The following is a 21,632-nucleotide window of genomic DNA, read 5'->3' on the forward strand; positions in this document are numbered from 1 at the left end:
TCCTTTTCTACGATACGAGTTTATTATCAGATCAAGTCATTTATCTTTCATCAAAACAGCTCCTTTTGCAGGAACAGATATTAAACATCACATCACTGAGTTTGAAGAAGTACTCTGAGTACAAGTAGAAGTACTCAGATCTTGTACTTGAGTAGAAGTAGAAGTACACAGATCTTGTACTTGAGTAGAAGTAGAAGTACACAGATCTTGTACTTGAGTGAAAGTAGAAGTACTCAGATCTTGTACTTGAGTAAAAGTAGAAGTACTCAGATCTTGTACTTGAGTAGAAGTAGAAGTACACAGATCTTGTACTTGAGTAGAAGTAGAAGTACACAGATCTTGTACTTGAGTAGAAGTAGAAGTACACAGATCTTGTACTTGAGTGAAAGTAAAAGTACTCAGATCTTGTACTTGAGTAAAAGTAAAAGTACACAGATCTTGGACTTAAGTAGAAGTACTCAGATATTGTACTTGAGTAAAAGTAGAAGTACACAGATCTTGTACTTGAGTAAAAGTAAAAGTAATCAGATCTTGTACTTGAGTAGAAGTAGAAGTACACAGATCTTGTACTTGAGTAAAAGTAAAAGTAATCAGATCTTGTACTTGAGTAGAAGTAGAAGTACACAGATATTGTACTTGAGTAAAAGTAGAAGTACTCAGATCTTGTTCTTGAGTAAAAGTAGAAGTACACAGATCTTGTTCTTGAGTAAAAGTGAAAGTACTCAGGTCTTGTACTTAAGTAAAGGTAGAAGTACTCAGATCTTGTACTTGAGTAAAAGTAGAAGTACTCAGATCTTGTTCTTGAGTAAAAGTAGAAGTACACAGATCTTGTTCTTGAGTAAAAGTGAAAGTACTCAGGTCTTGTACTTAAGTAAAGGTAGAAGTACTCAGATCTTGTACTTGAGTAAAAGTAGAAGTACTCAGATCTTGTTCTTGAGTAAAAGTAGAAGTACTCAGATATTGTACTTGAGTAAAAGTAGAAGTACACAGATCTTGTACTTGAGTAAAAGTAAAAGTACTCAGGTCTTGTACTTAAGTAAAAGTAGAAGTACTCAGGTCTTGTACTTAAGTAGAAGTACACAGATCTTGTTCTTGAGTAAAAGTAGAAGTACACAGATATTGTACTTGAGTAAAAGTAGAAGTACACAGATCTTGTACTTGAGTAAAAGTAAAAGTAATCAGATCTTGTACTTGAGTAGAAGTAGAAGTACACAGATATTGTACTTGAGTAAAAGTAGAAGTACTCAGATCTTGTTCTTGAGTAAAAGTAGAAGTACACAGATCTTGTTCTTGAGTAAAAGTGAAAGTACTCAGGTCTTGTACTTAAGTAAAGGTAGAAGTACTCAGGTCTTGTACTTAAGTAAAGGTAGAAGTACTCAGATCTTGTACTTGAGTAAAAGTAGAAGTACTCAGATCTTGTACTTGAGTAAAAGTAGAAGTACTCAGGTCTTGTACTTAAGTAAAGGTAGAAGTACTCAGATCTTGTTCTTGAGTAAAAGTAGAAGTACTCAGATATTGTACTTGAGTAAAAGTAGAAGTACACAGATCTTGTACTTGAGTAAAAGTAGAAGTACTCAGATCTTGTTCTTGAGTAAAAGTAGAAGTACTCAGATATTGTACTTGAGTAAAAGTAGAAGTACACAGATCTTGTACTTGAGTAAAAGTAAAAGTACTCAGGTCTTGTACTTAAGTAAAAGTAGAAGTACTCAGGTCTTGTACTTAAGTAGAAGTACACAGATCTTGTTCTTGAGTAAAAGTAGAAGTACACAGATCTTGTTCTTGAGTAAAAGTAGAAGTACACCGATCTTGTACTTGAGTAAAAGTAGAAGTACACAGATCTTGTTCTTGAGTAAAAGTAGAAGTACTCAGATCTTGTACTTGAGTAAAGTAGAAGTACCAGAGTGTAGGAATACTCTGTTACAGTAAAAGTAGAAAAGTATTCTCATCAAAATATAGTTAAATTACTAAAAGTAAAAGTAGCATAACATGGAAATACTAAATTAAAGTACAAGTACCTCTAAATTGTAATTAAGTACAGTACTTTAGTAAATGTACTTAGTTACTTTACACCACTGATCAAATAACTTGTTCAAGACCCTCTGTACATCTGACCTGGGATTTAACTCTGTATTTAATTTAAGGATTGAATCGTGCATAAACTAGTGCTCTCTAGCTGCAGATACTTGTATATACATGTGTGTGTGATGGAGTGTAGAGACGGAGACAGTGTGACCTGGTTTCAGCTCCATTAATCAGCAGCTCATCAGACGAAGCTTTGATTAAATCTGTGTTCGCTTCACGACTAACTGGCCGCTTTCTGTCTGTCGGCAGATTCTCCTCTCATCACAGGAAGAGCCATTCATTCAGCAGAGCTGGGAAGTAGTGGAGTACAAATACTTCGTTTCTGTACTTAAGTGCATGTTTCCGGTATCAGTACTGTACTCCACTTTACTCCACTACGACTTTTTACTTTCTACTTCTTACATTTTGAACCCAAATACCTGTACTTTCTACTTCTTACATGTTGAACACAAATACCTGTACTTTCTACTTCTTACATTTTGAACACAAATACCTGTACTTTCTACTTCTTACATGTTGAACACAAATATTTGTACTTTCTACTTCTTACATGTTGAACTCAAACACCTGTACTTTCTACTTCTCACATGTTGAACCCAAATACCTGTACTTTCTACTTCTCACACTTTGAACCCAAATACCTGTACTTTCTACTTCTTACATGTTGAACACAAATACCTGTACTTTCTACTTCTTACATGTTGAACACAAATACCTGTACTTTCTACTTCTTACATGTTGAACCCAAATACCTGAACTTTCTACTTCTCACATGTTGAACACAAATACCTGTACTTTCTACTTCTTACATGTTGAACACAAATACCTGTACTTTCTACTTCTCACATGTTGAACACAAATACCTGTACTTTCTACTTCTCACATGTTGAACACAAATACCTGTACTTACTCTTACATGTTGAACACAAATACCTGTACTTTCTACTTCTTACATGTTGAACCCAAATACCTGTACTTTCTACTTCTTACATGTTGAACCCAAATACCTGTACTTTCTACTTCTTACATGTTGAACACAAATACCTGTACTTTCTACTTCTTACATGTTGAACACAAATACCTGTACTTTCTACTTCTTACATGTTGAACCCAAATACCTGTACTTTCTACTTCTTACATGTTGAACACAAATACCTGTACTTTCTACTTCTCACATGTTGAACACAAATACCTGTACTTTCTACTTCTTACATGTTGAACACAAATACCTGTACTTTCTACTTCTTACATTTTGAACACAAATACCTGTACTTTCTACTTCTTACATGTTGAACTCAAATACCTGTACTTTCTACTTCTTACATGTTGAACACAAATACCTGTACTTTCTACTTCTTACATGTTGAACTCAAATACCTGTACTTTCTACTTCTTACATGTTAAACACAAATACCTGTACTTTCTACTTCTTACATGTTGAACCCAAATACCTGTACTTTCTACTTCTTACATGTTGAAACACAAATACCTGTACTTTCTACTTCTTACATGTTGAACCCAAATACCTGTACTTTCTACTTCTTACATGTTGAACACAAATACCTGTACTTTCTACTTCTACATGTTGAACCCAAATACCTGTACTTTCTACTTCTTACATGTTGAACTCAAATACCTGTACTTTCTACTTCTTACATGTTGAACACAAATACCTGTACTTTCTACTTCTTACATGTTGAACCCAAATACCTGTACTTTCTACTTCTTACATGTTGAACCCAAATACCTGTACTTTCTACTTCTTACATGTTGAACACAAATACCTGTACTTTCTACTTCTTACATGTTGAACACAAATACCTGTACTTTCTACTTCTTACATTTTGAACACAAATACCTGTACTTTCTACTTCTCACATGTTGAACACAAATACCTGTACTTTCTACTTCTTACATGTTGAACACAAATACCTGTACTTTCTACTTCTCACATGTTGAACACAAATACCTGTACTTTCTACTTCTTACATGTTGAACCCAAATACCTGTACTTTCTACTTCTCACATTTCCCAAACAGGCTGGTTCCTTTAGTTTGAATGTGTGTTTGGTGGCGTGATCATTATTATTTAGAGTCATTGCGTGCCTATTGATTTGAACACGATCCGTGTATCCATCATTTCCTGGTCTTCTCTAAAGAAGAGGGACCAATGAAAACGTTGTCATGTTGCCGTTGTTCAGCATGGAAACATTCATTAGCTAACAATGACATTATTGTTCTATTAATATAAAGGGAGGTCAGGTACTCTTTAAAACAGCTGCTAGTTATGGGTACTTTTTACTGAAGTACATTTCCCTCTTTACTTTGACTTGAGTAAAGAAGTTTAGTCAGTACTTCTACTTTTAGCAGAGTATTTTTAAACAGAGTATCTGTACTTCTACTCGAGTACAGGATGTGTGTACTTCTACCATCCCTTCATCCTTTCATTGAGTCTGAACTGCTGCCTCTTTTCAAGCCTCCAGGAGTGAAAGCTGGTATTTATGTGAATGGGATGAAAGGTCCTTGCATAATCCCCCCTCTCAGTGCCTCCATCTGTCTTCACAGCCACTTAAACCCTCCATTCAATCATATTGTACACACATGCATGTATATTTATACTTCTCTGCTTCTCTACATCATATTTTATAAGAGTCCTGTCTCCAAATGACCTGCTAACTTGCCTTCGAGGACACGAATAATAACTAAGACCCTTTCTTCTGCTCTTTTTCGCTCCACTCCCTTCAGTTTCTGTCACATCCAGCCTGAGGCTTTTCTCTGCTTCCTCCATCCCAAATGCTCTGAAACATGCTTTACTGTGTGTGTAGACTAAGGGTGGTGCAACGTGACTTATTCCTAAACTACATCCATATGTACTGATAACTGAGGCAAATACATTTAAAATACTTGCACATTAAAAACGGGTTCCTTTATTTCAAACAGAGGCCGTCAGAATGCTTCAAACTCAATGAAGCTCAATGAAGCAACGCATGAAGCGGTTGATGCGAATGCCGCGGTGCGATTGAGGCGATTGAAGGGGGCCGCGACAACCGCTCGAGTTACAGTTTTTCAACTCGAGCGTCAAATTTGCGTGACACGATCTCGCGGTAGCCAATCAGCGTTGAGGATCTCAGCCTGCCGTCACCGACGTTCAACCAGAAAACCAAAACATCAGCCGTTAGCTGTTAGCCCTCAGAGCTCACAGCTCCTCCAACACAGTCTCACGGCATTTCGTGTTATAGTCACGAAATTAATGTAATCTATTGATTCGTGTTCACCAACACGATTTTTTTCGTGTCACACAGAACGATTTTCAAAGCAATGTATTTCTATTGGTAGTATGTTTCGTGCCTGCAACACGTCTTTTTGTCCGGTCGGGTCTTGGAAGACCAGAAGCTGTGTGGTTCATAAAAACATGTTCTTACTCAATATCTTACCCTAAGCCTAACCCTATCCCTTTATTTTAAATTGTATAATGTCTGAGTTTTTTTGCCATCAGTGAGGAAAAGAAATGGCTCAGAGCCTCAGAATACTGACATCTGTATTTTATGTCATCTTTTTTTCCTTCTAATTTGTTATTATTTGGTGCAGGCACGAAACATACTACCAATAGAAATACATTGCTTCTAAAATCGTTCTGTGTCAGAATACTTAAATCTGTATTTTTTTAAATGTCTTTTTCCTTCTAATTTATTATTATTTACATTGCTTTTAAAATCGTTCTGTGTGACACGAAAAAAATGGCGAAATCGTGTTGGTGAACACGAATCAATAGATTAATTTCGTGACTATAACACGAAATGCCGTGAGACTGTGTTGGCTCCTCATATCTGTTCAGAAACTAGACACAAGTTAAACAAGTACAAACCACAGACTGTCTGTGTCATGGCGAATACAGTCGCTGGTTTATTTATGTCTGTTGGCCGTTGTTGTGAGTGTGGACGGAGCATATACTGCGTTAGCTTAGCCAATCTCCATTCAGAAAACACGCATTTTTAAAGGTGTGTTGCCTGCCGTCTGTCTGCCGACTTGTCAAAGCATTAATTCATGGTTGTTACTAACCGGTATCAGTATGTTGTTACTTCGGCATCATTTTGAAACGTGTATTACAATTTAATCATGGTAAAATATGTTCATTTTGTTGTAGTTGTAGCCCCCTCTCCAGCGCGTCTTGTTTGAATGATGCGAGTAAACACAGCTGGCACAGCCGCGGTGAAACTCGAGCGATTAGAGCGTGTGAACGCAGCATAAAGTGGTGCAGAGTGACTTGTGGTCTTTTTGCTAAACTACATCATTATGCAGTAACCACGTACAACGCGTATCAGTCTGTGTTTTCTACATTGGGGTTTTCTATTTTCTTGTGTTTTAAAATGTTTTTACATCGTGTATGAGAGTTTCCAGTCTGTGTTTATAAGTATGGTTTTATTGTCTCGTGTTTTTACATTTGTTTCTTTTTGTCCTATCGGTTTTGTCTAAATGTATTTATGCTGCTTGTGACGGCTGTCGCCTTGCCTCCTGCATTAACCGGCCTGTGAGCATCCTGTGTGTGTATATGTGTGTGTATACGACTGCCTTCAGGTACTATTGTTACCTCGTCGGCGTGACGTTATTAAGCTCCTCCCACCAGAAGAGGTCTGGATGACTCGGGATGACGCTGGATGACGCGTGATGACTCGGGATGACGCGGGATGACGCGGGATGACGCGGGATGACGCGGGATGACTCGGGATGACGCGGGATGACTCGGGATGACGCGGGATGACGCGGGATGACGCGGGATGACTCGGGATGACGCGGGATGACGCGGGATGACGCGGGATGACGCGGGATGACGCGGGATGACACGGGATTACTTGGGATGACGCGGGATGACGCGGGATGACGCGGGATGATGCGGGATGACGCTACTTAAGCTGCGACGCTGCTGTCATTCGGGGCGCTGGATTTGTGCCAGGATGCCACGCTACTCTCACCTCCATTGTTTATGTCTATGTTCTGAGACTTGTGACGGCGTTGGATTTGTGCTAGACGTCTCACTATTTTCGCCTTCGTGCCCTTATTGTTCTGAAACTTGTGACTGTGCTGATCTGTGGCCTCCTTTTCTGTTTGCTTATATTATACATAAATAGCTTCTTGTTTAAAGAGCCTACCTTTGTGTATATCATTTTTATTTGAGTTTATTATTAGAACCAACCTCTTACCAAGAACACCTGGTCTTGTGTTGCTTCCCTTTTATCCAAATGAGCTGGGGACGTAACACTGCTTTTCATATATGTATTGATGTACAGCACTTATTTAAATGTGATATATAAATACAGTTGTTTTGGAGTGAGGCAGATACATTTATAATACTTGTACATTAAACACTGGTTCCTTTTATTTCAAACAGAGGCCGTCAAAATGCTCTACATTTCTATAAAGCAGCCAAAAATGTTGTCGTCGGGCAGATTTCATCACGTGCAGCTAGGTGGCTAATTTAGCTAAGGTTAGTTCCTTGGTTAAGAAAACTGGATCTGTTTGAAATTGCAAACTCACACACTATTCACTAACTATAATGTACAATTGAGTATGTAGTTCCTTCTTATTGATTATAGGGATTTTATGTATGCTAAAAACGTGGTATTTGTTAGGGAATAATTTGCTTAGGTATTCAACCTTCGACACAGTTCATCATTTTCTCCTCTCACTGTCTCCTTTCCCACGGCATAGGTCTACGGCCTGGGGCTCTGCTGCTATCTCTCTTAAGGAGGGGCAGCTTGGGCGCATTGTTGTTGTTTATGACCGAGCACAAGCCGCCATGAGGTAGTTTACTGTTCAGGGACGTAGGTTCCCTGGCGCACATTCTTTTCTATGGACGAGAGCTCTAGTTAGATTCAGGGTCCATAGTTGTTTAGTCTCGCTGATGAAGAATGTTGATTATTACACTCTGAACTAGTTCAAACCTGGAACTACAGGAGCAACACAGTCTCACGGCATTTCGTGTTATAGTCACGAAATTAATCTATTGATTTGTGTTCACCAACACGATTTCGCCATTTTTTTGGTGTCACACAGAACGATTTTAAAAGCAATGTAAATAATAACAAATTAGAAGGAAAAAGACATTTAGAAAAATACAGATTTAAGTATTCTGACACAGAACGATTTTAGAAGCAATGCATTTATATTGGTAGTATGTTTCGTGCCTGCACCAAATAATAACAAATTAAAAGGAAAAAAAAATGACATAAAATACAGATGTCAGTATTCTGAGGCTCTGAGCCATTTCTTTTCCTCACTGACGGCAAAAAAACTCAGACATTATACAATTTAAAATAAAAGGGATAGGGTTAGGCTTAGGGTAAGATATTGAGTAAGAACATGTTTTTATGAACCACTCAGCTTCTGGTCTTCCAAGACCCGACCGGACAAAAAGACGTGTTGCAGGCACGAAACATACTACCAATAGAAATACATTGCATTTAAAATCGTTCTGTGTGACACGAAAAAAATGCGAAAATCGTGTTGGTGAACACGAATCAATAGATTAAATTAATTTCGTGACTATAACACGAAATGCCGTGAGACTGGGTTGACAGGAGAGTTCTTCAGAATTGGTTTGGCTACCGCTGTGTCAACTCGGGACACACCACCTGTCTTGTCAATTCTCCGGCCGTAACTCCAAATAAACCGTCAGTGTTTGCCATCAAAGCTCCAGCTCTCCTTGTGTCTCTCTGAGTCCTGTTTCCAATTGCTTCAGAAGTTTCCCCCACAGTATTAAAGTATACATATACATATTTAATTCACGTAACACAATAGTGGTTCTCCTCACTAAGGAGTTAATGCTACTGCTAAAATAAACAACCCTACATTAGCATGGGTGCATAGGCTAACTTTAGCATATCTCCCCCTGAAAATAAACCAGGTATTGTGATTTTTTTGTACTCGGATTTGCTGTTTTGAGTGCACTACTGTGTCCAAATGTAAAGTATGTTGAAAATCAACTTCAGTACCGGGTGCAAAAAGTAGTTTTTCATAATTTTGTTCCATGATGTTGAAAAAGTGGGTATCCAGAGAGATTTGCATTCATTACATTTCCAATTTTCTCTAGGTAAACATACACTATATATCCCTAGTATATCTGTTAAAGTACATTGACATTAACAAGGGTTTTAAGAAGTTAATAAGATATAATCTCACCGTGAGTCTCTTGTCAGGATGGACTTCTATCATTCCTTTGAGCAGAGCTTGGCATTCAGGAGGTATAAAGTGAGGCATGTGGAAAACGCCACTCTTCACTTTCTCTAAAAGCTGCCGCAGGTTATCGTGGTCGAAGGGCAAGGCACCCTGAGAGAAGATGGAGACAAGAGAAGACATTATGGGATGTTTTGGCAATCATTTATCCATTTACACTATTTAACAACTGTGGTTTTGTAGCTCAAAAGTGTCCTAAACTTAGCAAAGCTTAAGGAATAGCTCATGAAATGATGTGAAATATTGGTTTTCTGACCAAAAGCAGCAGGTGAATTTAGCTAAAGCAAAAATATTTAACATGTTTAGCTAAGGGAATGAGTAGAGAAGTGGAGGAATGAGTGCTAAAACCTGGGAATAACACAAACTGAAGATATTTTAACGTTTGTTCTACGACATAATATACATCAGTAAATACCCTACTGGTGAATTTAAAAACGGAGGTCGCTAACAAGTGTCTAAATGAGACGACTAAACGTCATCACACCCAACATTAGCCACCTTTAGCTTAGCGGTGGTGAAGTCATGTGACCGTGCTGTAGTTCCTTTATAGCCCAACATTAGCCACCTTTAGCTTAGCGGTGGTGATGTGAAGTCATGTGACCGTGCTGTAGTTCCTTTATAGCCCAACATTAGCCTCCTTTAGCTTAGCGGTGGTGACGTGAAGTCATGTGACCGTGCTGTAGTTCCTTTATAGCCGAACATTAGCCACCTTTAGCTTAGCGGTGGTGATGTGAAGTCATGTGATCGTGCTGTAGTTCCTTTATAGCACAACATTAGCCTCCTTTAGCTTAGCGGTGGTGACGTGAAGTCATGTGACCGTGCTGTAGTTCCTTTATAGCCCAACATTAGCCACCTTTAGCTTAGCGGTGGTGACGTGAAGTCATGTGACCGTGCTGTAGTTCCTTTATAGCCCAACATTAGCCACCTTTAGCTTAGCGGTGGTGACGTAAAGTCATGTGACCGTGCTGTAGTTCCTTTATAGCCCAACATTAGCCGCCTTTAGCTTAGCGGTGGGGACGTGAAGTCATGTGACCGTGATGTAGTTCCTTTATAGCCCAACATTAGCCTCCTTTAGCTTAGCGGTGGGGACGTGAAGTCATGTGACCGTGATGTAGTTCCTTTATAGCCCAACATTAGCCTCCTTTAGCTTAGCGGTGGTGACGTGAAGTCATGTGACCGTGCTGTAGTCCCTTTATAGCCCAACATTAGCCACCTTTAGCTTAGCGGTGGTAACGTGAAGTCATGTGACCGTGCTGTAGTTCTTTATAGCCCAACATTAGCCACCTTTAGCTTAGCTGTGGTGACGTGAAGTCATGTGACCGTGCTGTAGTTCTTTATAGCCCAACATTAGCCGCCTTTAGCTTAGCGGTGGGGACGTGAAGTCATGTGACCGTGCTGTAGTTCCTTTATAGCCCAACGTTAGCCACCTTTAGCTTAGCGGTGGGGACGTGAAGTCATGTGACCGTGCTGTAGTTCCTTTATAGCCCAACGTTAGCCACCTTTAGCTTAGCGGTGGGGACGTGAAGTCATGTGACCGTGCTGCAGTTCCTTTATAGCCCAACGTTAGCCACCTTTAGCTTAGCGGTGGGGACGTGAAGTCATGTGACCGTGCTGTAGTTCCTTTATAGCCCAACATTAGCCGCCTTTAGCTTAGCGGAGGGGACGTGAAGTCATGTGACCGTGCTGTAGTTCCTTTATAGCCCAACATTAGCCGCCTTTAGCTTAGCGGTGGGGACGTGAAGTCATGTGACCGTGCTGTAGTTTCTTTATACCCCAACGTTAGCCACCTTTAGCTTAGCGGTGGGGACGTGAAGTCATGTGACCGTGCTGTAGTTCCTTTATAGCCCAACGTTAGCCACCTTTAGCTTAGCGGTGGTGACGTGAAGTCATGTGACCGTGCTGTAGTTCCTTTATAGCCCAACGTTAGCCACCTTTAGCTTAGCGGTGGTGACGTGAAGTCATGTGACCGTGCTGTAGTTCCTTTATAGCCCAACATTAGCCGCCTTTAGCTTAGCGGAGGGGACGTGAAGTCATGTGACCGTGCTGTAGTTCCTTTATAGCCCAACATTAGCCGCCTTTAGCTTAGCGGTGGGGACGTGAAGTCATGTGACCGTGCTGTAGTTTCTTTATACCCCAACGTTAGCCACCTTTAGCTTAGCGGTGGGGACGTGAAGTCATGTGACCGTGCTGTAGTTCCTTTATAGCCCAACGTTAGCCACCTTTAGCTTAGCGGTGGTGACGTGAAGTCATGTGACCGTGCTGTAGTTCTTTATAGCCCAACGTTAGCCACCTTTAGCTGACTGAAAGTAAACAGATCCTCTTACCACAAGAAGAGCAAAGAGGATGACGCCACAACTCCAAACATCTGCTCTGCGACCATCGTACTTCTCCCCCTGAAACACAAACACAAGGACAGGTTAGCACACACACACACACACACACACACACACACACACACACACACACACACACACACACACACACACACACACACACACACACACACACACACACACACACACACACACACACACACACACACACACACACACACACTTGGATGTAACTTACTCTTATGACCTCTGGACAGGCGTAATGTGGGGATCTGCAAAGAAAGAAGAGTCTATTGTTAGATTATTTCTCCATATGCAACAACACGCAGAGAGATAACAGCAAACACTGCTCCTTTGTTCATGGGATAAACTGAAGAAAGTGAATCCAGGCGAGAGCTTCAATCCTTTCCTAATTGTATCTGTTCAATCCACCTTCCTCCTGGTGAGCAGACGGTTTAGAAATGTTTAATGTTTAATTAAACTTAGCTCTTGATTGTGTGAAACAATAGAGCTTTGAGCGGCTGTTCCTCATGTTCTGCACACTATATCCTCTCATTAAAACCAGGCTGTTGCCATTCACTGTTTATATACAAAGTCATCCCACTATAATGTCTATTAACCACCTCAGGGCTGTTTTTATAAATATATAGATGTCTCCTGACGTAAACAACAATGTGACGTCATTTTACAAACTATAACTATTACATATGTGTATATTACAATATGTGCAGTCGTGTATTAATTGATATAGATTAATAGTGGTAATTGCTAGTGTTGTAGTAAGGAGAATGCATGAAAATGAACAAGTATGTGTGTGAGACATCATGGTACCATCGTATTAGGATACTTCTTGATTCTCTTGCACTATTTGATCTGTTGTCCTATATATATTCATGTTGCTCTGTTGGAGGAGGACTTCAGACACATCTACACTGTAGCTGCTGAGCACATGGTGATTGCATCTTGAAATCTACTGTGATATAAACAGGTAGATGACCCATGTGCATTAATACGAAATCCCATAAGTAAATAAGAGCTAATCTTATTCTTATTCTTTGTTAGGATGCCCATTAGCACTAGCATGAGCATTGGCTATTCTTCCTGGGGTCCTCACACACACTGTCAAACAAACATAAAACATTAATTAATTAAAATCCCATATGTAAATAAGAGCTAATTGAACCCAGTACTGACCCGCAGCTGGTCTCCAGTAAACTGTCTCCAACCTGCAGCGAGGCCATGCCGAAGTCTGCGATCCGGATGTTGTTCTTCTCGTCCAGGAGAAGATTCTCTGGCTTCAGATCTCTGTGACTGAACACACACATTTGAATACTTTATTTGGTTCCACAAATTATATTACATAAGACAGGGAATCAAATATATCGGGGCTAAGCAGCACAGAACACTTAGGGGAACACATAGCATCTCCTTCTCCACACGGCTAAGCAGCAGCCTTAAGGGAACACATAGCATCTCCTTCTCCACACGGCTAAGCAGCAGCCTTAAGGGAACACATAGCACCTCCTTCTCCACACGGCTAAGCTGCCAATAATACAGTAGCTGAAACAGAGCAATATTTGGCAATTTGTTTGGCTTTTCTCTTTGACATTCCAGCAATTCTCAGACCAATCATGGTGCATTTATATACATGGCCAAGACTTCCGAATATGAGTATGCTATATCTACACTTGTACCCAAAGCTGGTTATCACATGGAGCAGTGGTTGGTATTTGATATACTTGTCCTGGAAAGCCTGGTCCATGTCCAGGTCAAAGGCACAGCCTACTTCTAATATTAGCACCTCCCTGTGGTTGGTGTCAACAAAAACCACATCAGGTGTATTTGGGATGTTAGACATCATTGGTCAAACCAAACCATTCTGGTAACACTCTAGTGTGCTTGTACATTGCTGCGCTAGATGGTAAGATGTTTTGTACCGCATCAGACACAATGTCCACAATACGGTCATGACGGGCTATGTACAGGCGTTCGCACGCACGCACGCACGCACGCACGCACGCACGCACGCACGCACGCACGCACGCACGCACGCACGCACGCACGCATGCACTCACATCTGAACACTTATGTAAATATATTTAAAATGTTCATTCGAATGCTTAACTTTTTACTGTGATATCTTGTTTCAACAGTCACTTTATGACGTTATCACTTTATTTTAGTTCTCTTATTATTTTAATTTGTATTCTATTTAATCTTTATGTGTACCTTGTTTGAATCCTGTTTTTAACTCTGACCCTGTTGCTGCTATTAACGCCTGAATTATTTAAGGGGATAAATAAAGTTCCATCTTATCTTATCTTCATTTCCATGTAATCGTTTATTTGGCAGGGACAATGCACAGGAATGAACACTTAAAACATTCAAATGTATCAAGCGTAACTGTGCCAGATTTAGCTTTGAGCTCATTTCCATCCGCAGTCCCAATGCTCGTCCACATATTTGACCATCAAACTAAACCTTTTGTATGTGTTGGGAAAGCTTGTACTCAAACTGTACCGTCGTATTTATGTACCTCTACAGATCACACATGAAACAGCCTAATTCTCATCATAAAACAAGACATCATTGGTTTGTACTTTCTAGTTTTACTGTTATTTCTAAATGAGTTTCCGCACCATTAAAGCAGAATTGAGTGGGTTCATTGGTGGTCATGCAACATGCAGCATGATGGAGTTAAACCTTTAGATGTCAAGTCGTCATACGGGGTAGATCTTTAACCATTGGGTCACCATTTTGTGCATTCACATGTAGGTGAACATGCATGATATGGTACACAGCTCTGCAAATGGTTTTCACATATGCCTTTTTATCTACTTGTGGTGCTAGTTTGCAAAAAAGCCAGCCATGTGGTGGCAAAAGGAGGAAAGAAGAAGTGATTTTCTGGCGAATGTAATGGTTTTGCAAAGTTTGTCTTGAGCCTAAACATCAGACAAACGACTGGTATGGGTTTAACATGTTTGCTTTAAGGTAAGAAGAAGTAACACTGGTGGTGCTAGTCAGGGCCGTTTCTTCCTATAGGCGGACTATGCAGATGCATGGGCCCCCGCGGCCACTAGGGGGCGCCCAAGCTGAAAGTTCAGGTTCAGCCTCAATATATTTGGGGAGAATTAAAATGAGCCGTCTTTATTTGTAGGCAGCCGAGCCCCCTCCTGTGTTCGGTGAAGCATTATATGCTTAAGAATCAAATGTAGGATATAAACACGACTAAACTGCAACGATAGCAAAGCTGAGGCTTGTGTTTGGGGATCAATAAAGTCCAAATCATCGTTGGGCTGTCAGCCAATGAGGGACGTCTGAGGAAGATGAAAAATGTAAATTATACATTGTTGAAAAAATGCTGCATCTCTTGCATTTATTGACGTAGAGGAGCCTTGTTGTTTACCTTTTTTATATAATTTTTTGGAAGTTTCAATTGCTTGGTTTTCCTCTTAACAGATTGATGCATCTACACAGATCATCCTAAAGGGTTCAGAATCCCCCCATTGTAGTTACAAAACTGTAAAAACTAGGGCCCCCAAAAAGCTAGAAACGGCCCTGGTGCTAGTTTGCAAAAAAGGCAGCCATGTGAGGGCAAAAGGAGGAAGAAAGTGATTTTGTGGCATGTTCCCGATGTTATGGTTTTGAAAGGGTTAGGATAGAGTTTGTTTTGAAGCAAAGCATCAAACAAACGACTGGTTTTCGTTAACATGTTTGCTGTGAAGAAGAAGTGGGACAGATTTGACACAACACGGTTAAATTGAGAGAGAGAAGTGGAAATGGAACAAAAGCAAAGACAGGCGTTTTGGCCGATAGCATCTCACAAACCATATGGAGTGACTGTGGCAGAAGTCCAGGGCGGAGATGATTTGTCTGAAGAACTTTCGGGCTTCTTTAGGCGTCAACCTGCCCTTCTTCACCAAGTAATCAAACAACTCTCCGCCGGACACATGCTCCAGAACCAGGTACCTGAGAGACAAGAGGGGAATATATCAATCAATCAATCAGTGTTTATTTATATAGCCCAATATCACAGACGTTGGTCTCAGTGGACATTACAGTTTGTACAAAATATGAATACGACACCCTCTGTCCTTGGACCCTCACATCGAACAAGAAAAAACGTCCAAAGAAACCCCCCAGTTAATTGAAAAAAATGTAAGAAACTTCTGGGAGAGCAACAGATGTTGCATAGGTAGTGTCCGGCAGTGGCTCAGTAAGTGAGGGCTTGGACATGTGAAAAAGGACATATTTTGTGAGGATTTCGTAAATGGCAGCAAATTAATTGAGATGGATGAGGAGGGAGCTTTGTGCTTCAACTTTGAAAAGTGACATAAGACACACTACTTTTCAGTGAAATAATGACAGTATATGTCATTTTTTGCATGCGTTTCATACAAATTATGAAGCTATATGACATATTAAATGTGTGTCTTTGTTATATGCAGTAAGTACTTTATGGAATTGTGATGAACTGTTAAATATCTATTTTTGATAATAAAAGATTAAAAAAAAAAAAAAAAAAAGTAGGGGCTTGGACTGTGAGCCGTAGGGTCGTCGGTTCAAGTCCCCGACCAGACCTAAATATGGAGTGTGGACTGCTACTTGGAGAGGTCCCAGTTCACCTCCTGCCCTGCCGTGGTGCCCTTGAGCAAGGCACCGGACACCCCCCTTCCCCCCTCACTCCCATTGCTCCCCGGGCGCTGTACAATAGCTGCCCACTGCTCCTAGTGCTAGACTCCTGGTGCTAGACTCCTGGTGCTAGACTCCTGGTGCTAGACTCCTGGTGCTAGACTCCTGGTGCTAGACTCCTGGTGCTAGACTCCTGGTGCTAGACTCCTGGTACTAGACTCCTGGTGCAAGACTCCTGGTGCTAGACTCCTGGTGCTAGACTCCTGGTTCTAGACTCCTGGTACTAGACTCCTGGTACTAGACTCCTGGTGCTAGACTCCTGGTGCTAGACTCCTGGTGCTAGACTCCTGGTGCTAGACTCCTGGTGCTAGACTCCTGGTGCTAGACTCCTGGTGCTAGACTCCTGGTGCTAGACTCCTGGTACTAGACTCCTGGTGCAAGACTCCTGGTGCTAGACTCCTGGTGCTAGACTCCTGGTTCTAGACTCCTGGTACTAGACTCCTGGTACTAGACTCCTGGTGCTAGACTCCTGGTGCTAGACTCCTGGTTCTAGACTCCTGGTACTAGACTCCTGGTGCTAGACTCCTGGTTCTAGACTCCTAGTACTAGACTCCTGGTGCTAGACTCCTGGTTCTAGACTCCTAGTACTAGACTCCTGGTTCTAGACGCCTAGTACTAGACTCCTGGTGCTAGACTCCTGGTACTAGACTCCTGGTTCTAGACTCCTAGTTCTAGACTCCTGGTTCTAGACTCCTAGTACTAGACTCCTGGTTCTAGACTCCTGGTGCTAGACTCCTGGTTCTAGACTCCTAGTACTAGACTCCTGGTTCTAGACTCCTAGTACTAGACTCCTGGTTCTAGACTCCTAGTACTAGACTCCTGGTACTAGGATGGGTTAAAAGCAGAGAACACATTTCACTGTGTGCTCTGCATGTGAGACCATTACAGAGGGGTTCATCCCTCCCATTTATATTCAGATGCTGGATGATATTATGGAAACAGGTGAGGAAAGGATCTTTTGAACAGAAAACCTGGTATCAAAATGCATGCACACGACTCACAGACACTTCTTCCATTGCATGCCATGTGGACTTATCCGTCTAACAGAAGCTATTTTCCCGTTCAGATTCAAGGTTGATTCTACCCAGACTCAGGAAGATGAAGAGATACTCACAGGTATTTGTTATTCTCATAGACATCATGCAGCTTCAGAACGTGAGGGTGCTCTATTAGTTTAAGAATAGCTATTTCTCTCTCCACCTGCACAGACAGAGGGAGGCAGAGACGTGGAGAGAAAGGTTCAAGAGAAGGAGGAAGAAGAGGAAGAGGAGGAGGAGGAAGAGGAACGTGGTTAGAAATGATTAAAGTTGAAATGTCAGAGGATGCAAGTAAAAGCAAAGTTAGGTCAAATGTGGCGCGGAGGGAAAAAGCATTAAATGTTACGTCTGATTCTTTAGTGTTCACTTAAAGATGGAGTTGTAGACAGGACAAGTATGAAGGAGACAGAAACGGAGGAACAAAGAAACCTGTGCTGTCGTCAGTTTTCTGTATTTGAAGCTTCAGACCTATTAGCTCCTATAGCGTACTTAAAATACTTCTTAACAACAAGACTTGAAGCTGCACTTAATATTCAATAACACTAAACTATGTATAATGTAATGACTCTCCGTCCTAACCCACCAGTGTGTCCATGGAACTGCCCCTCCCTACCTCAAGGAACTCCTCACCACCCATACCTCCTTGCGGACCACCCGCTCCAGCAACTCCAACCTGCTCAAACCCCCCAGGACTAAGCTCCGTACTATGGGAGACCGGGCCTTCTGCTCGGCTGCCCCCGGTCTGTGGAACGCTCTCCCCGACCACATGAGAGCACCACAGACCGTGGAGGCTTTTAAAAAAGACCTCAAAACCCATCTCTTCAAAAGAGCCTTTGCCTAGACCCCTTTTACCATCCTTTTCTTTTTCTTTTTATTTACTTTGTATTGCTTTTTATTAATTCTACCGTGTTGTGTCATGTCTATTTATACTGTTCATGCCCACTGCTTGTAGCACTTCGGGATTTGAATTCAAATATGAAGTGCTTTATAAATGGAACGCATTATTATTATTATTATTATTACTCATAGTGAGAAAGTAAAATAACTCTGTAGCCCCGTTAGCCTAACGTTGGGTTTTTGGCATCTTTCAGCTCGTTGTCTTGGTTTTACTGCCTGTTATTTTATTGTATTATTGACTTTTTCACTCGTATTAAGCATTAAATGCTACGTCTGATTCTTTAGGCTTCACTTAAAGATGAGGATGTAGAAAGGACTAGTGTATTTTTAAAAGTATGAAGATAAATGGAAGACAGAAATTGAGGAACAAAGATATTCTAATCTAAAGGACATCGTACATTTTCTATAGTTGAAGCTAGCTCATAGCTTTTAGCTCCTAGCATACTTAAAATACTTCTTAACAACAGGACTTAAAGCTGCACTTAATATCCGTACGTGTACAATAAACTATGTATAATGTAAAGACTGTCACTCATAGTGAGAAACGTAAAGAGCTATGTAGCCCCCTGTTAGCTTAACGTTGGGTTTTTAGCATCTTTTAGCTCTTTGTTTTGGGTTTCTCTCGTACAAAGCACTACATGATACGTCAGATTCTTTAGTGGTCAGCTATAGATTAAGTTGTAGACAGGACAAGTGTATTTTTAAAAGTATGAAGGAGACAGAAATTGAGGAACAAAGAAACCTGTGCTGTCGCCAATTTTCTATAGTTGAAGCTAAAGCTAGCTCATAGCTATTAGCTCCTAGCATAATTAAAATACTTCTTAACAACAGGACTTAAAGCTACACTTAATATTCTTGCATTAACAATGACGAATTAACTATCTATATGTATATATATATAAAAGAAACACTCATGACATACGTTAGCATACGTTTAGCATCTTTTAGCTCCTTGTTTTAGTTTTCTCTTGTACAAAGCACTACATGTTATGTCAGAGTATTTAGTGTTCATGTAAAGTTGTCGACGGGGCAAGTAAAAAAGTATTAGGGAAAACAGAAAGGAAGACAAAAAGATGTATAGGAATGTTAGCTGTAGCCCTTGTTAGCTTAACGACAGGTTTTAGCATCTTTTAGCTCATTGTTTTGGTTTCACGGTCTGTAAATTTACTATTGTCCCTCTCTCTTTTCTCTCATATACACAACTGGTCATAAAGCACTCTCTCATATACAGCATCAGTTATACAATATGTCTCTCAAAGTGACAAACCAAAAATATCTCAAACTCTGAAGCCCTCGTTAGCTTAGCATCCGGGTTTTAGCATCTTTTAGCTCTTTGTTTTGGTTTTACGGTCTGTAACTTCACTATTTCCATTTGAAAAACCTCTATGAACACACTGTACACTACCTGTTCATATCAACACAGTAAACAAACATAGCTAGTGATTACCTGTAGCCTTAGAGCAGGTAGAGCCACATTCACAGTGTCAACAGCATTCCCAGATAAAGCTAACAGTACAGGAGGCAACGGGCAACTTTCCAAAAGCAACACAAGCGAGGAGTTTAAACCAGGTGAGACTGTTTAAACCAGGTGAGAGAGGACTGTATAAACCAGCTGAGAGAGGACTGTATAAACCAGGTGAGACTGTATAAACCAGGTGAGACTGTATAAACCAGGTGAGACTGTTTAAACCAGGTGAGACTGTATAAACCAGGTGAGACTGTATAAACCAGGTGAGAGAGGACTGTATAAACCAGGTGAGACTGTATAAACCAGGTGAGAGAGGACTGTATAAACCAGGTGAGACTGTATAAACCAGGTGAGACTGTTTAAACCAGGTGAGAGAGGACTGTATAAACCAGGTGAGACTGTATAAACCAGGTGAGAGAGGACTGTATAAACCAGGTGAGACTGTATAAACCAGGTGAGACTGTATAAACCAGGTGAGAGAGGACTATATAAACCAGGTGAGACTGTTTAAACCAGGTGAGAGAGGACTGTATAAACCAGGTGAGACTGTATAAACCAGGTGAGAGAGGACTGTATAAACCAGGTGAGACTGTATAAACCAGGTGAGACTGTATAAACCAGGTGATAGAGGACTGTATAAACCAGGTGAGACTGTATAAACCAGGTGAGAGAGGACTGTTTAAACCAGGTGAGACTGTATAAACCAGGTGAGACTGTATACACCAGGTGAGAGAGGACTGTATAAACCAGGTGAGACTGTATAAACCAGGTGAGAGAGTTCTGTTTAAACCAGGTGAGACTGTATAAACCAGGTGAGAGAGGACTGTATAAACCAGGTGAGACTGTATAACCCAGGTGAGAGAGGACTGTATAAACCAGGTGAGAGAGGACTGTATAAACCAGGTGAGACTGTACAAACCAGGTGAGAGAGGACTGTATAAACCAGGTGAGACTGTATAAACCAGGTGAGAGAGGACTGTATAAACCAGGTGAGACTGTGTAAACCAGGTGAGACTGTATAAACCAGGTGAGAGAGGACTGTATAAACCAGGTGAGACTGTATAAACCAGGTGAGAGAGAACTGTATAAACCAGGTGAGAGAGGACTGTATAAACCAGGTGAGACTGTATAAACCAGGTGAGAGAGGACTGTATAAACCAGGTGAGACTGTGTAAACCAGGTGAGACTGTATAAACCAGGTGAGAGAGGACTATATAAACCAGGTGAGACTGTATAAACCAGGTGAGAGAGGACTGTATAAACCAGGTGAGACTGTGTAAAACCAGGTGAGACTGTATAAACCAGGTGAGAGAGGACTATATAAACCAGGTGAGACTGTATAAACCAGGTGAGAGAGGACTGTATAAACCAGGTGAGACTGTGTAAACCAGGTGAGACTGTATAAACCAGGTGAGAGAGGACTATATAAACCAGGTGAGACTGTATAAACCAGGTGAGAGAGGACTGTATAAACCAGGTGAGACTGTATAAACCAGGTGAGAGAGGACTGTATAAACCAGGTGAGACTGTATAAACCAGGTGAGAGAGGACTATATAAACCAGGTGAGACTGTATAAACCAGGTGAGAGAGGACTGTATAAACCAGGTGAGACTGTATAAACCAGGTGAGAGAGGACTGTATAAACCAGGTGAGACTGTATAAACCAGGTGAGAGAGGACTGTATAAACCAGGTGAGACTGTATAAACCAGGTGAGTGGGGACTTTATTCCTTTAACTGCCAGCGCCACCATTTGGTAGAGCACATTTTGTGTCTTGATATCTTTCATGCATGGCATTCAGCCCAAAGTTAGGCCAACACAGGATGTAGACATTTGCTGTTCGGCCAATTCAGCATCTACAGTAAGATGAGCAAGTCTTTATTATGAAAAACAC

The 21,632-nt window shown here is 40.9% G+C and overlaps 1 protein-coding gene across 1 annotated transcript in view; it reads right to left on the reverse strand.

Moving 5' to 3' along the window:
- LOC117493926 (serine/threonine-protein kinase BRSK1-like) overlaps positions 1-21,632 on the reverse strand; it is a 50,117-nt gene that overhangs the window by 20,355 nt on the left and 8,130 nt on the right. The window contains 6 exon segments of the mRNA XM_034144528.1: positions 9,258-9,404; positions 11,636-11,704; positions 11,883-11,916; positions 12,839-12,955; positions 15,473-15,613; positions 17,451-17,536. Coding sequence (XP_034000419.1) covers positions 9,258-9,404; positions 11,636-11,704; positions 11,883-11,916; positions 12,839-12,955; positions 15,473-15,613; positions 17,451-17,536 — 594 coding nt within the window.

Source organism: Trematomus bernacchii, unplaced genomic scaffold, assembly GCF_902827165.1.
Source record: "Trematomus bernacchii unplaced genomic scaffold, fTreBer1.1, whole genome shotgun sequence".
In the NCBI taxonomy this organism is placed as follows: domain Eukaryota; kingdom Metazoa; phylum Chordata; class Actinopteri; order Perciformes; family Nototheniidae; genus Trematomus; species Trematomus bernacchii.